The 13,551-nt window shown below is 45.6% G+C and overlaps 1 protein-coding gene across 1 annotated transcript in view; it reads right to left on the bottom strand.

Moving 5' to 3' along the window:
• Positions 1–13,551, bottom strand: part of Tmem178b (transmembrane protein 178B) — a 364,049-nt gene that overhangs the window by 232,264 nt on the left and 118,234 nt on the right. The window contains exon 2 of the mRNA XM_013021665.1: positions 4,551–4,664. Coding sequence (XP_012877119.1) covers positions 4,551–4,664 — 114 coding nt within the window. The remainder of the gene's footprint in view (positions 1–4,550; positions 4,665–13,551) is intronic.

The raw sequence follows: 13,551 nt of genomic DNA, 5'->3' as shown, positions 1-13,551 counted from the left end.
GGTGTCTGTCTGGCATCCTCCGACAGGCTTTCTCCTCGTGGCCCTGCCAATGCACCCCGATCCCTCGCCCCCACTCCAGTCTGCCAGACTGTGCAGCCAGGGCAGAACAGAGGATGCTATGGCGGCGGGAACCAAGGCAGAGCCAGTGGGATGCAAAGCCTCTGCGGCTCTTAGGGGTTGCTTGAGGACACAAGAACCTCCAAACACGTGATTGTAGAGATGGGGTCCGGGGAGGAGGAAGTAGCACCACTGAAATGTCAGCACAGGGCCGACTGGGACCAGCCACTGGTAACCAGACTGTCATATTCAAAACATCCAACCAGACAACCCAGCTAAACAGTATCGTTTGTTACGTCTGATGCCTGAGGCCGCCTCTCTCCTCCTCACTGGCCAATAACTCTGTCCTTTTTTTGCTTCAGCCCTGGAAATGGAAGGAAGATTTGGGTGAAGAAAGGAAGGCACCCAACCTAACCTCACCCCTGCCACCACCCTGCATTGCTGGGACTGGTTGGTGGGGGGGGGGGAGCCAAGAATGAGGACACAGGTAGCAGCTAGGAGAGGATTTATTTCTACCTTTTTCAGGCTGGTGAGAGAACCAGGCACCCACAGAGCGTTGCCTGCAATCCCATCCAAGCACCGGCAAAACGTCACCAGCAATCTCCATCCAAGCTAGGGTTGGAACTTTGCCACAACTCCCCCACATAACACAACATTTGAACCTCAGACCCATCCTTTGCTCCATCACTCACTCACTCACTCACTCACTCACACACACACACACACACACACACACACACACACACACAGAGGCTGGATCATCCATTTTTCCTCCCTATGGAGTAAACTCTGACACTTAGACCTGGAAGCCTAGTAGACTACAAGTATTTTATTCTCTCACCTGCTGTTCAGCTGATCGTGAGTCCAGTAATTAAGCTTCCCATTGGTGAGCTTGACTTTTCAAAACACATAACACAACTCAAATGATGCCCTTTCCCATTTGACAGCTTTTTTTCTACCAGGGAGGATATCAGGTCACAGGAAAATTCCTGATGAAAAGTATATAGACAAATTTCAAATATCTGCAACACGTTGTTTCACAAAAAAATAAAAATAAAAACTGCACAGGGGCTCATGCTCACAACTCCAGCTACTGGAAGGCAGGGACCAGGAACATCAAGGCCACCTTGAAGCAAAATGTTAGCAAGGTCCCCATCTCAACCAACAAGACTGTGGTGTTACATGCCTGTAATCCAGGCTAATCCAGGCAAAACATGCAAAACTCTTACCGAAAAATAACTGAAATAAAAAGGGCTGGGGGGGGATGGCTCGCGTAATAAAGCATTTCCCTAGTAACCACAGACCCCTGAGTTCAGACCCCCCAAAAAAAAAGTTCACCAAAGAAATCAAAATGTTCTTTCCTTGGATCAAATTATCTGAGAAAACTTATAGAATGTAAAATATTATGATCACAGTCTTAAATGGCAACCAATCTAGTAACAAGTGAATTTTCTCAATCCCAATCAGAATATTAAAGCATACAGTACTCTCAAAATAATAAAAATCAAGTCAGGTAATGGTGGCTCATGCCTGTAACCCTAGCTACTTAGGAAGCTGAGATCTGAGGATTATGGTTCTAAGCCAGCCCAAGCTGAGAAATTTGTGAGACTCTTATTTGCAATTAACCAGCAAAAAGCTAGAAGTAGAGCTATTGCTCAAGAGGTGGAGCACCAGCCTTGACCTAAAAAGCCGAGCAAGAGCCAAGTAAGCCCCAGTACCAGCACCAAGAATTTTTTTAAAAAGACAGAAGAAAAGAGATGAGACAAGAATAAGATCTGTTTTCTTGGGTTTTCCAGTGCTGAGGATTAAACTCAGGGCCTTGTACATGTTGGTTAGACAAGAATACCACTGACTACATCCCCTAGTCCAAAATGTCAGCTGTCTTTTTTTTTTTTCACTTTTAACATGTGATCACAGGAGTTTGCTCATCTCTAACTGCTTCTACTGGATTTCCAAGGTGACTTCTATGCTCATTTCCCAGTTAACATCACCAGGGCCTGACCAATGAAAACCAACACAAAAACAATCCACACTTCTCCATCAAGACAGCATTCCCAGTTACACTAATACCAAATTCACTGGTGACAATTGCTCACCTGCCCTCCAGTGAAAAATAGCTGCCATCCAACCTCAGACCTGGCAAATGTTCTCTGCCCGCTTCATAGCCCATTAGGCAACTCTGTGAAAGAGGCAGATGAATCGTTCCCCCCAAAGGAAAGCATCAGCTTTGCCCAATACCTTGTGTGGAACAGGCGTTGCCAATGCTTTTATCTGTTAAAAATAGATCTGTTAACACCTCAGTTCACAGCAGAAGCAACACACTAGCTGTGTCAGAACCCACCAGCACTACGGTTAGACAATGGGAGACACACGGGCCTCAAAGAGGACCCACAAACCTCTCTGTCTCTGCTGAGGCCATGGGTTATGTTCCAATGGCCCATCAATGGGTGGCGGCTTCCCATTCTAGACATTTACAGTGCACTCAGCCATTAAGACTCTGAGCAAGTTCCCCTCCATGTGTCTCTGTGCAATGTACACCGAAACAATTCTCCTTCTTGCTGAAATTCAAACTATTTGAGTTACATGAGGCGATTGTATATTGTAATTATCGTACTGCCTTGTAACTACTTGTGTTGTGAATGTCTCCCTCCAACCCTGCCCTTCCCCACCTCTAGAACTGAGCTCCTTAAAAGAGCTTCCTGCAACCTTGAGTCCACTACTTGGTAACCAGAGCCAGATTGAGTTCGTTTAAATTGAATGAAACTGAAATGGCAATGTCTTTTTCCTCTTAGATCCTGAATCCTACTATGCACCTCATAATATGTTAGATTTAATTCATCAGGATTTACAACTTGTGTATATGTGTGTATGTGTCTGTGTCTGTCTGTGTGTTTGTGTGTGTGTGCCAATGCCGGGGCTCGAACTCAGGGCCTCACACTCTTTCTTGGTTTCTTCACTCAAAGCAAGCACTCTACCACTTGAGTCATACCTCCACCTCTGTCTCTTTTGGTGGTTAACCAGCAATGAGTCTCTTGACATTTTTGCTCAGATCTCAGTCACCAGAGTTGCTAGGATTACAGGCATGAGCTACAACACCAGACCATTTACCTTAAATATTCCTTTAGTTTCCTACTTATGGACTTTATTATACCAATAGGTAGTGGGAAAAAAGCAACTATTGTTCTCTGGGTCCTTACATGTCTACCACCTACTCAAAAGAAACGAATTTTCCTGAGAATAGGGTCTCTAAGGCAAATGTCAGACTGAAATTAAATAAGTATATCGTACATGTGAGCATATGAAGATGCTGTTGGACTTGAGCGCTCTTTCCCCATGCACTGCTGAGTCTCTGATAATGACTAAAGCTAAAAGGGGCCCCAGTCTCAATAGGGCTGGTCCATCACTGGTATGTGCTCTCTCATTTCAAGAATACTGGACACCTACAATTTTTGCCTGAAACAAATGAATGATGGTTCTGTTTGCTTCATTGTCTCTCCCATCTCCCCACTTCAAGCTGTGGTTGGTTAATTCAAGTCAAACCAATAAATATGACTATACCTGGCAGGCCCCATGCACACAAAGAAAAGGAATAAGATTCAGCCAAAAAAAAAAATTCCAAGTTAATCAGCAAAGAGATCTTTAACATTAGGAAACAATAAAGGAATGCTTACTTGCACATAAATGTAAATTGAGTCTTACCCCTTGGATGTTAAGAGAAGAAAATGATGCGATAGGACTATGTGACAAATACAAGCACATGGCACTCACGGGACAAATGGGTCACCGTGAAGAACTGGGCCAGCAAGAAGAAGAGCCCTCCTGCCACAGATAGACAGCAGATGCCACGGGCACATGCATGAGAATAGCCAACCATCTCTGTTTGCTCATTAAGCCACCTGTGACTGTCATATAAGTCCCTGAGGATCCCTGGCCAAGAAATTCCCTAGCCAATGATCACAGACATTTTCATCTTTGCTGCACAAGCACATGTGAGCCAGGGTTCCAAGTCCTGTCCCTCAAAGGTACATAGAAATATGGAAGTGGAGGCCAGGTACTACCCCTTAGTGATATCCCCTGGGGGAAACCTCCAAAGTAATGCAGCTGGTCTTTTACAAATGATGGCCCAGAGGATTCGTACATTGCCACCATAATACACCGAGCAACGTGGAGGGGTGCTCAAGTGACACCCAGGTAGATGAAATCTTAGATCTCGATCAGGATAGTAAATTAAGACCCTTGTCTTAACTGCTAGTAGTTTTCTTTTATTGTTGTTGATATTGTTTTGATTTTTTTTCAGAAGCCAAAGTACTCCAAATCTGTCATGTAATCAAACCAACTGAGATACTTCTGACCTATACCTACTGGCACTTCAGGGATCCCCCTCCTCCCCACAATGCCCTAAGACTCCACGGATCTCAGAAGACGCACAAGGTGCCAGCCCTCCAGGTGACAGACCAGCAGAGTCACAGCCACAGAGACGCAGGTGTACTTACGCAGGGCATGCCACTCGTCCTGACGGATGGTCTTGGTGATATTGAACGTGAGGTTCCTGGGGATGGTTGCTGAGGAGTAGTGGTACTTGATGTATGTACATCGCTCAAGTTCTCCTGGAAAAGAGAGACCAGAAGCCAACTATTAATGAGGTAGTGACCGTATTCGGAAGCAGTTCAGTGATCCATTTCTCTGTCCTGGAAATAAAGACTTGTTTCATAGTGGGTCTGATGGTGTCTACTGTGTATACAAGGCAGGAAAAAGGCAACAGAGGAAAACCACCATCAGATGGTAGATTGATTTAGATGGAAAAAAATACATCTATAGGATCATGCAGAAGTGGGAAGAACCAATGTTTAGACTACTGGAAATAAGCTTAAAAGAAAATGGTAGCCATCTCTGTTTAATCTTTTTAAGAAAGTCACCCTTCAACTCAAAAGTGAAAGTTTGGCATTTTATATATATACACATATTTTTATATATCTATGTAAATTTATACACACACGTATATGTGTGCATCCGTTTGTGTGTGTGCGTGTGCGCGCGCACATTCCATGGCTTCCAGGGGCCAGAGAGCAGGCCTCAACCTTAAGGAGGTAATTTGGGCTTAGTAAACATAGTCTTCTGGAATAGAATGAGCAAGAGGAAGGGGTGGGGGGTGTTCTTCCCTTGTCTCTCTCCATCCTCCCCAATCTCTGACCAAATCAATCTGGGTCCTTTTAAACCAATCTCTTCTCTTCTTTCCAAGACAAAACTATAGCCCAGTACCAAACTCAACACCTGGTCATAAGAACTTCACAATAAGTTACTTTACTCCAAGTATGGTCTTAGAGCAGAAATTCTTAAAGTGTGATCCCAGAACCAGTGTCATTAGCATCCCTCCTTAGGGATTTGCTAGAAATGCAGCATTTCAGGACCACTCTCAAGTGTACTGAATCAGAAACTCCAAGCCCGATCCTGGGTGAATCTTAAGCCTTCCAAGTGATTCTGTTGTATATTACGTTTGAGAACTGCTGCCTGAGAGAACCTAACATAATTGCCAGTGTATTAATTCAAGGATCCATCAAGTTTGCAAATTCCAAAAGGAAGGCCAGATTACCTTTGGTCTCCTGCAGCCATTTCTATTGACACTTACTTATCTAAGGGGTATTAAAACTCAATGGCAGCGCATTGTGAAGAATCAAGAAAGGAGTGATTTTTAAAGGTTAGAGGTTTTGGAATTTGGTTTTGCACCTGAATGGATTTTGATGGTAATCCATTTTGCACCCCACTGATTTTCAATTTATAACCGGTGGCACCTGATTGAATTGTTTGACCCCCCGGCCCACTGTCAGCAGGGAAGCTGGCAATTGGTGGAGTGCAATAATTTAGACAGTGCCTTGTGAAACTGATGCCTTATTGTAAATCATATCTGGACAACTTCCCAGTTGCCAGTGCCAGTTATCGGTGGGCATTTTTCTAATGGGACAGATTCTATCCAAATAGACCAAAGTTCTAGCAAGTGATATATACTCCTTTCCTGGGTGCTTCAGTTTTTCACGCTCCTATGCTCTCTGCACCCTCAAGCCTTCTGAGATCTCTCACATGACCCCAGCATTTCCCCCACTCCTTTCCCACCCAAAGCACGCCACCTCCTTAAACCTTCATGCCCAACCTCCCTTGATTTCTTAAACATCTGAAGACAGTATGTGCCAGATAGTCTACTTCCTCACTTCAAACCCTCACACCTCCTCTCGTTTCTACTCTCACTTCAGAGTTTCCGTTAAAAATATTGTTTCCTCTCTCGTCTTACAGCATCATCCTCAATGTCTCCTCTTTCCTTATAAGGGCTCCTCCTTCCTAACATCAGCTGGTCACCAAAGTCTGTCACTTCTCCTGCAGAAATGTCCTGGGAGTCTAGTCTCTCTCCTCGGGCCCCATTTCCTCTATATTGTTCTAGTATAGTCTCACACAGCGTAACAATGTTTCTGTCAATGCCAGACCACACATGCAATGGTGGTCTCTTAAGATTAGTGTAGCTGGGCGCCAGCAGCTCATGACTGTAATCCTAGCTACTCAGGAGGCTGAGATCTGAGGATCATGGTTCAAAGCCAGCCCAGGCAGGAAAGTTCGTGAGACTCTTATTTCCAATAAACCACTAGAAAACCAGAAGTGGCATTGTGGCTCAAGTGGTAGAGTGCTCGCCTTGAGCTGAAGAGAGCAGGGACTACGTCCAAGCCCAGAGTTCAGGCCCCATGACCAAAAAAAAAAAAAAAAAAGATTGGTATGTCACCTTCCAGGCTCAATGGCTCACCTCTATAATCCTAGATGCTTGGAAAGCAGAAATCTGGAGGATCATGGTTTGAGACCTGTGCAAAAATATTCCCAGAGGGGCAGTGGGAGGCTGGGAAGAGATGTGAAGGGTAAACAAAGGAGGAGGCTGCAATGCTTGATAAGAAATGAACTCATTATCTTGCCCATGTAATTGTAACCCCTCTGTACAGTATGTTCACAAAAAATAAAAATTAAAATTAAAAAAAAATATTCCCAGACTCCTATCTCAACCAATAGCTGGGCATGGTGGTACACAACTGTCATATCAGCTATGCAGGAGGCAAAAACTGGAGGGCTGCGATCCAGGCCCGCCCAGGAATAAATGTGAGACCCAACCCAAAAAGTAACTAAAGCATACAGGGCTGGAGATGTGGCTCAAGTGGTAGAGCACCTGCTTAACAAGTACAAGGCCTTCAGTTCAAATCCCAATACTATCCCAAAAGATATTTTTCTTCAAAGATGGCATCCCTTGGTGATATAGCCATCTTTGTTTGTATAAGTCCACTCTATGATGTTCATACAATGCAAAAATCACCTCACGACAGAACACATCCTGGTGATGGATGACACATGACTACAATGACCAATCTCCACCAACAGCCACCGTTATTGGGAAGAGCATGCTAGGTGGGAGAGAACTGCAAGTGATTTGTAGCCAAGTGGTTTCCAACTTCATGCAGGTCATAGTGCACACAGAGAAATGCTTCACAAGATACCCTGACATAAACAGGCCGTTGCTGCCCAGGCCCCTAAGAGCTGCAGAAACCAGCATTTCTAACACACCTAGAACCTATTCTGGGTTCGTTTCCCACCAGTGAGAAACTTCACTACAAATGTCTCATGTAATCCACTAACCATGAATTTCACCATGACATGACCAATGACATCTATGTTACCACTACCACATCATCTCTATTTTACAAGGAGAATGTGGGCTCAGACCAAACCAACAAGACAAGTGACTTGTCCAAGGAAGTGCCTTGCCAGGATTAGAACCCAGGGTTGTCTTCCCAGAGCCAACCTCTCTTAAGCCAACATCCCAGTCAGAGCACACTCCGCAAAGGCAATGCAGCTGTGTCATTTGCTCCAGAAGACACACTCAGAGGCCTCTGTTGGGCTCTTTTCTGACACAGGGGAAACTCCACAGTCCCCAGGGACAAAGTCCCAGCCCCCTCTCCAGCTCCCTTTGGCACACCTGAGGCTCCCGTGGGAAAATACTGACTACAAGGCTTCCCTTCACTAGGGCACCTGTTCTCCTCTCTGCCTGCCTCCCCAGTGACATTGGTCCTAAGAAGGGCTCCCAGCAAAGCCTTCCTGGTCACCCAGGTAACTGTGCATGCCAGCAACAGGCTCACCTGTGCAGCTACCTCCCCCACCCCCAACCCTTCCATACAGTGTGCACAGCATTGGCTGTGATTTATGTGTTTACCAGGCTCACTTCTCCATGAGATTATGAGTTTCTCAAGGGCAGGGATGTTGTCTTATTCATTCTTTTTTATCTGCCCAGCCTCCAGAGCAAGGCAAGCACCAATACTGTGTGCTTTCAGGAGAGGGATGAATAATATCAGGCAACACTTGTAAGACCACAGCGAGCAAAGAATCCCATGCAAGGAGTTCAAATAATGGACACAAATTAGAATATTGCAGAACTCTATGAGACTGTAGCACACACCTCTTCCCTGTTTGGACAACGTAAGGAGAGTCTTAACAATCCCAGCCAGCTGCGGCACTGATCATGTCTCTCAGTACTTGGCATATGTAATCCAATGAACAACTAGGTCAATGACTTGGTGGAGGAGGAGGAATACTATAGAAAGGAAAGTGGAGAGAGAAAAGGAAGAGAGTAGAAGGTTGGAACAAGGATATCGCTGACGACGACTTGGACAGGCACAGTTAGGCGGGCTTGGCCCCACACAAGGGCGGCCCCTAGAATCCTTGGGTGCTGAGATCCAGCAGCTACTCTGCTTGGCAAGCCTTACACACCAGCGGGATCTGGGGAGATTACCCTGGCTGTGTTTATCTAAGTTTCACAGAAGTACCATATGAACTGGCAGCAGCTGCACAGGCAATACTAACAAAAATCAAAACACTCCTCGGACCCAACCTTGGAGCACAAAACCCAATGCCACTTCTGGTGGGCAGATTGCTGCCTGTCACAGAAAAGCTCCGGATTGCTTAGCTGAGGTCAGGATCTCTCAGCCTTCAGTATAAACCCAACACACTGCTGCCAGTCCCGGGCAAGTGGAAGCCAGTTCCCTTAGTCTCTCCCACCATAGCCTACCCAGCCAATGCGGGAGGAGGCCACTTGACAGACAGCAAGAGCAAGTAAGCAAAGCATAGGATGCACAGGTGGTGGCCAAAGAGCCTGGGAGAGCATGCAGAGCTGCCCTGCTGGAGGCCCCTCATTGTTTGCTTTGCTTCCGAGATGTAAGCATCCTGCCTTCGACAGCAATTAAATCTGAAAGATTCAAACATTGCCTAAGAAGGAAGGCAAAATATTTATCCATGTGTCTACAGGTCCTGTCAGTGTTCTGGGCTTTCATAAATACAGGCACCATCTGGGCACCCAGTACGGGTGCCCAGAACGTGGGCTTCCCAGTGCAAACAGGTTTCCTGCAGGAAGTGCTGCAGAGCAACGGGGAAGCCCAGGGCCTTCCCAAGAAAGGACGTCAAGTCCAGCTTCCCAACGCCTGTACCCCAGGCCAGGGCCTCTGCTCTCCACTGCCCCAGGGAACCATCACAGAAGGACACCTGGCTGTGGAGCTCAAGGCATGGACCCTACCTATGGCCTCAATCAAGCTCTGCCTTCTGGACCAAACACTCTCCTAGCTAACCTGCATGGCAGGGCCCAGAAAGATGTAGAAAGGACACCCAAACAGGGGACTAAGCAATAGCAAACAAACACATAAAACTGAGTTTCAAATGGTTAAAGGATTTAGACCGACATTTCTCCAAAGAAGATATTTAAATGATCAGGGAAGTGAAAGTAACCCCCATAATGAGCTATCATCCTCCAACCTGTTAAGATGGCTACCATCAAAAAAGTAAATTTGAAAGGAAATGATAAAGTGCTGACAAGGAGATGGAGAAACTGAAACTCTCACCCGCACTCTCAGTGGAAAAACAAATTGGTCCCACCACTATGGAAAACAGTATGGAGCGCCTTGAAACATTAAAGGCAAACCTACCATGTGATTCAGAAATGCTACTTCTAGAGATGTATGTCCAAAAGAAATGGCATCTCAAATCCAGAAATGCCACCTCTAAAGATATATCCAAAAGAAATGAAGTCAGTATCTCAAAGACACATCTGCATTTTCACATTCACTCCAACATCATCTATAATGGCCAGTGTTTATCAGTGGATGAATGGATATGGAAAATGTTGTATATCCATACACGGAACTACTGTTCTGCCTTCTAAAATCAGATGCTGCTATCTATGACAACATGAGGAAGCAAACATTGCATGATTGCACTTACATAAGGGATCTAAAATAATCCAGCACAGAAATGAGAGTAGAATGAAAGGGAAGCAAGCTCAGAGCAGGTACAGAAGCTGGGAAGTGGCTGAGAGGGCCAGCCAGAGCTCGATTCTCTTCCTCTTTGTTCTCTTTCCCCACATCTCCCTAGTCCTCCCTCTTGCAAATGCATCCATCCATCCTCCTGTTAGCCAATACCAGCACTTTCTTCCTCCTTCACCCTCTGCCTGTCACATCCCACAATGGCAAAGGAGGCCCAAGAAACCAAGAATTGGGAGAGACTGCTCTATTCCTTGTTCTCCAATGCAAGTCCTTTAAGACACAAGATAGAGTAATTGAGGGGTTAAAATTGGAGTACATTGTAAACATGCATGGAAATATAACTATGAAATCTCCTTTTGTACAACTAACATAGGGTAATAAAAATAGAAAGAAGTTGGGCTCCCATGACTCACACCTATAACCCTAGCTGCTCAGGAGGCTGAGATTAGAGGATTGCAGTTTGAATCCAGCCTGGACAAAAAAGTCCATGAGACTCTCATCTCCTATTAATCACCAAAAAGCCAAACTCGAGCTATGGCTCAAGTGGTAGTGCTCTATCCTTGGGCAAAAAAGCTCTGGAATGGTGCCCAGGCCCTGAGCTCAAGCTCCAAGACCAGCACCAAAAAAAAAAAAAAAAACAAAAAGGAAGACCCAAGGCATGAGTGTGGAAACTCACATCCAGTTGTAAATGTGGCCCCTGCACATAAAGTATTCGAAATGTGACATGTCCATCAATATCTGCCCTGGGACTATTCTAAAAGGATAAAGACCCTGAAAGTCATACATAATACTAGTGAAATGTTTACATGGTCCTACAGATGTAGACCTATGTCTATGGGTGCATGAATTTCTCATAGGCAGTGACCCTAGGAGACTCTGAAGCACAGTTAACTTGGAGATATAGAGATGAAGTAGAGGAGGGACCAAAATGTAGCATCAGTTACCAGCGGTGGGATGCAGAAGTAGAGGAACCAAGACATAACCATTAGCTATCGGTGGTGAGCAGTGCAAGCACTTATAAGGGCATCTTCCCCTTGAGGGCAGCATACATTAAGGGGAGCTTCTTGGGGAGACTGACTTTAGACGTAGCACTGGAATACACCTGCTCCCCATCTAAAACTATCCCACCTGACCAGTAGACACTGTCAAACTTCTCGTCCAGATTTATTGCTTGGGTGGGATTCAGTTGCCTTAGATGCTGATTTTTTAAGCTCTTTTACACACTTATGAAGGACACAGGACTTATGAAGGCGTAAGTCCTGTGTCACTGACTTCTATGTGTGAATGAGACCCTAAATCCTCTTCCTCCAGGCCAGAGGGACCCTTAGCTACAGAAGACCCCCAGAGAAAAGAAATGCTGAGAAGAGCATGAAGAATCTGAGGTGGCTCTGGAGCGTACAGACAAACCTATCACCACCCAACGCCACCTGGCCACGACCCAAAGGGATCAAAAGAGTGAGACAGAACTGGAGCTGGTGCCCTCATACCCTCAGTCACCTGAAAATCAATCTGTCTCAAGGCTGAAGTGGACGGGGCTCCTGCACAAGCTGGCAGCACCCAACAAGTACCCTCCGTTTCTAGAGAGCCCAAACTAAGAGCAATGGAATCACAGAGAGGACAGCAGTGCACATGGCGCATGGGTTTGAGAATCCCATGGGAGGTGATAAGTAAAAGGAACTGGGAGTTAGCATTACACCTGTAGCTGAGGTGACTTCTCTCTCTTTTCAGCTCCTCTGTGATTTTTATTCCTATGTCCTGCTGACCGGGAAAGGACCTGGGGGCCATTGCCAGGACTCTAGATTTGCTGTGTTCTGACGATCCTCTGATTCTTTCCTGGCCCCTTCCAGCCAGTGGCAGGTGCCGTTGGGAGGTGACACACTTGCCCCTGCACCCCAGAGTCACCTCAGAGCCTTCATGCTCTTCTTAGCATCTCTTTTTTTGCTGTGTTTTCTCAAAGTTCCATTATTACTATTATTATTATATACTTTTATCTTTAAGTAGTTTGCAAAGGGGTTTCAATTTAATATGTCCATTTATGAGTATGATGCAGCTTGATCAATGGCGTCCCTGTTACAACAGGGAATCTATTTCATGCCTAGCACATGTCTGACATTCACATGTTCTGAGACGTCAGCCCAAGGCATGATGGTACAGATAAAAGAGCAAAGAAAAGGAACGCCTTCCCTGAAGCCACTCTGCAAGCCAACTGTGAGAAAGGTCAGGATGCAAACAGTGGCCTCTCCACCCAGCCAAAATGATTCCCTGCTTGGTGGAAGATTCCTTGGAAATGCAAGGAAAATGCTACAGCATTGCACAGAAGAAACTAGATGCACCTATGATAAGAGAAGAAAGAGGAAGGGAGGGAGGAAGGGACAAATGGAAGGAGGAACGGAGGGAAGGGACAAGGGCCTGCTTTGTATGTTACTCCTTCCCAGACCACGTGGGCTCTCCAACTGCTATGCCAAGCCCTGACCAGCTACAAGGTCAGCCAGCGCCTCCCCTCATCCCCAGGTTCACCCAGTAGATTGATGATTCTGAGTCATATTTCTAGCCAATGCCCTGGCTGGACCTCTGCACTTAGTAAAGAGTAAATAGAAAGTAGAGAGAGCACTTATGGAAAAAATAAATAAAAGGAACACTAACACTAACACCACCACCAACAACAAAAGATGAAACCAGTTTTAGAGTTTTAAGACCTGGACTTTATCTCAAGAGCATTTTCTAAGCAACAACAACAACAAAAAAGTAAGTTACAACTTAGCAGAGAGCCAAAGAAAGGAGATATATTTTCCTTCAGCAGAACAGCGAAGCCATTTTCAGATGTAGGGGCATTCTGTAGAATTCTTTAGACACCTATAAGGGAGATGGAGTGAAGGAACACAGGTGATTAAAGGGTTCAAGGTTTGAGATCAGAGATGATGAGAGGGACAGGAAGTAAACTCCCTGTCCCCCAAGATGGGAGGAGGTACGCCAGGCTGCACTGTTGGCAAGATGCTCTCCTTATTTAAAAGGCATCTCTGCAACAGCTCATCACAAGAAATCTCCCCACCAACTCCCTCAAGTCTTCTCTTCGCGCCTTCTGCTCCTCCCAGATGTTCTGAGATGAAAGATTTGCAAGGCCTACACCTAGCTGCTGCAGGCCCAGCAAGAAAAGAATGTTTTTCTC

This window comes from Dipodomys ordii, unplaced genomic scaffold (assembly GCF_000151885.1).
Source record: "Dipodomys ordii isolate 6190 unplaced genomic scaffold, Dord_2.0 Scaffold56, whole genome shotgun sequence".
Lineage (NCBI taxonomy): Eukaryota > Metazoa > Chordata > Mammalia > Rodentia > Heteromyidae > Dipodomys > Dipodomys ordii.
Note: the sequence above shows the minus strand (reverse complement) of the source record. Positions and strands in the feature narration are given on the sequence as shown.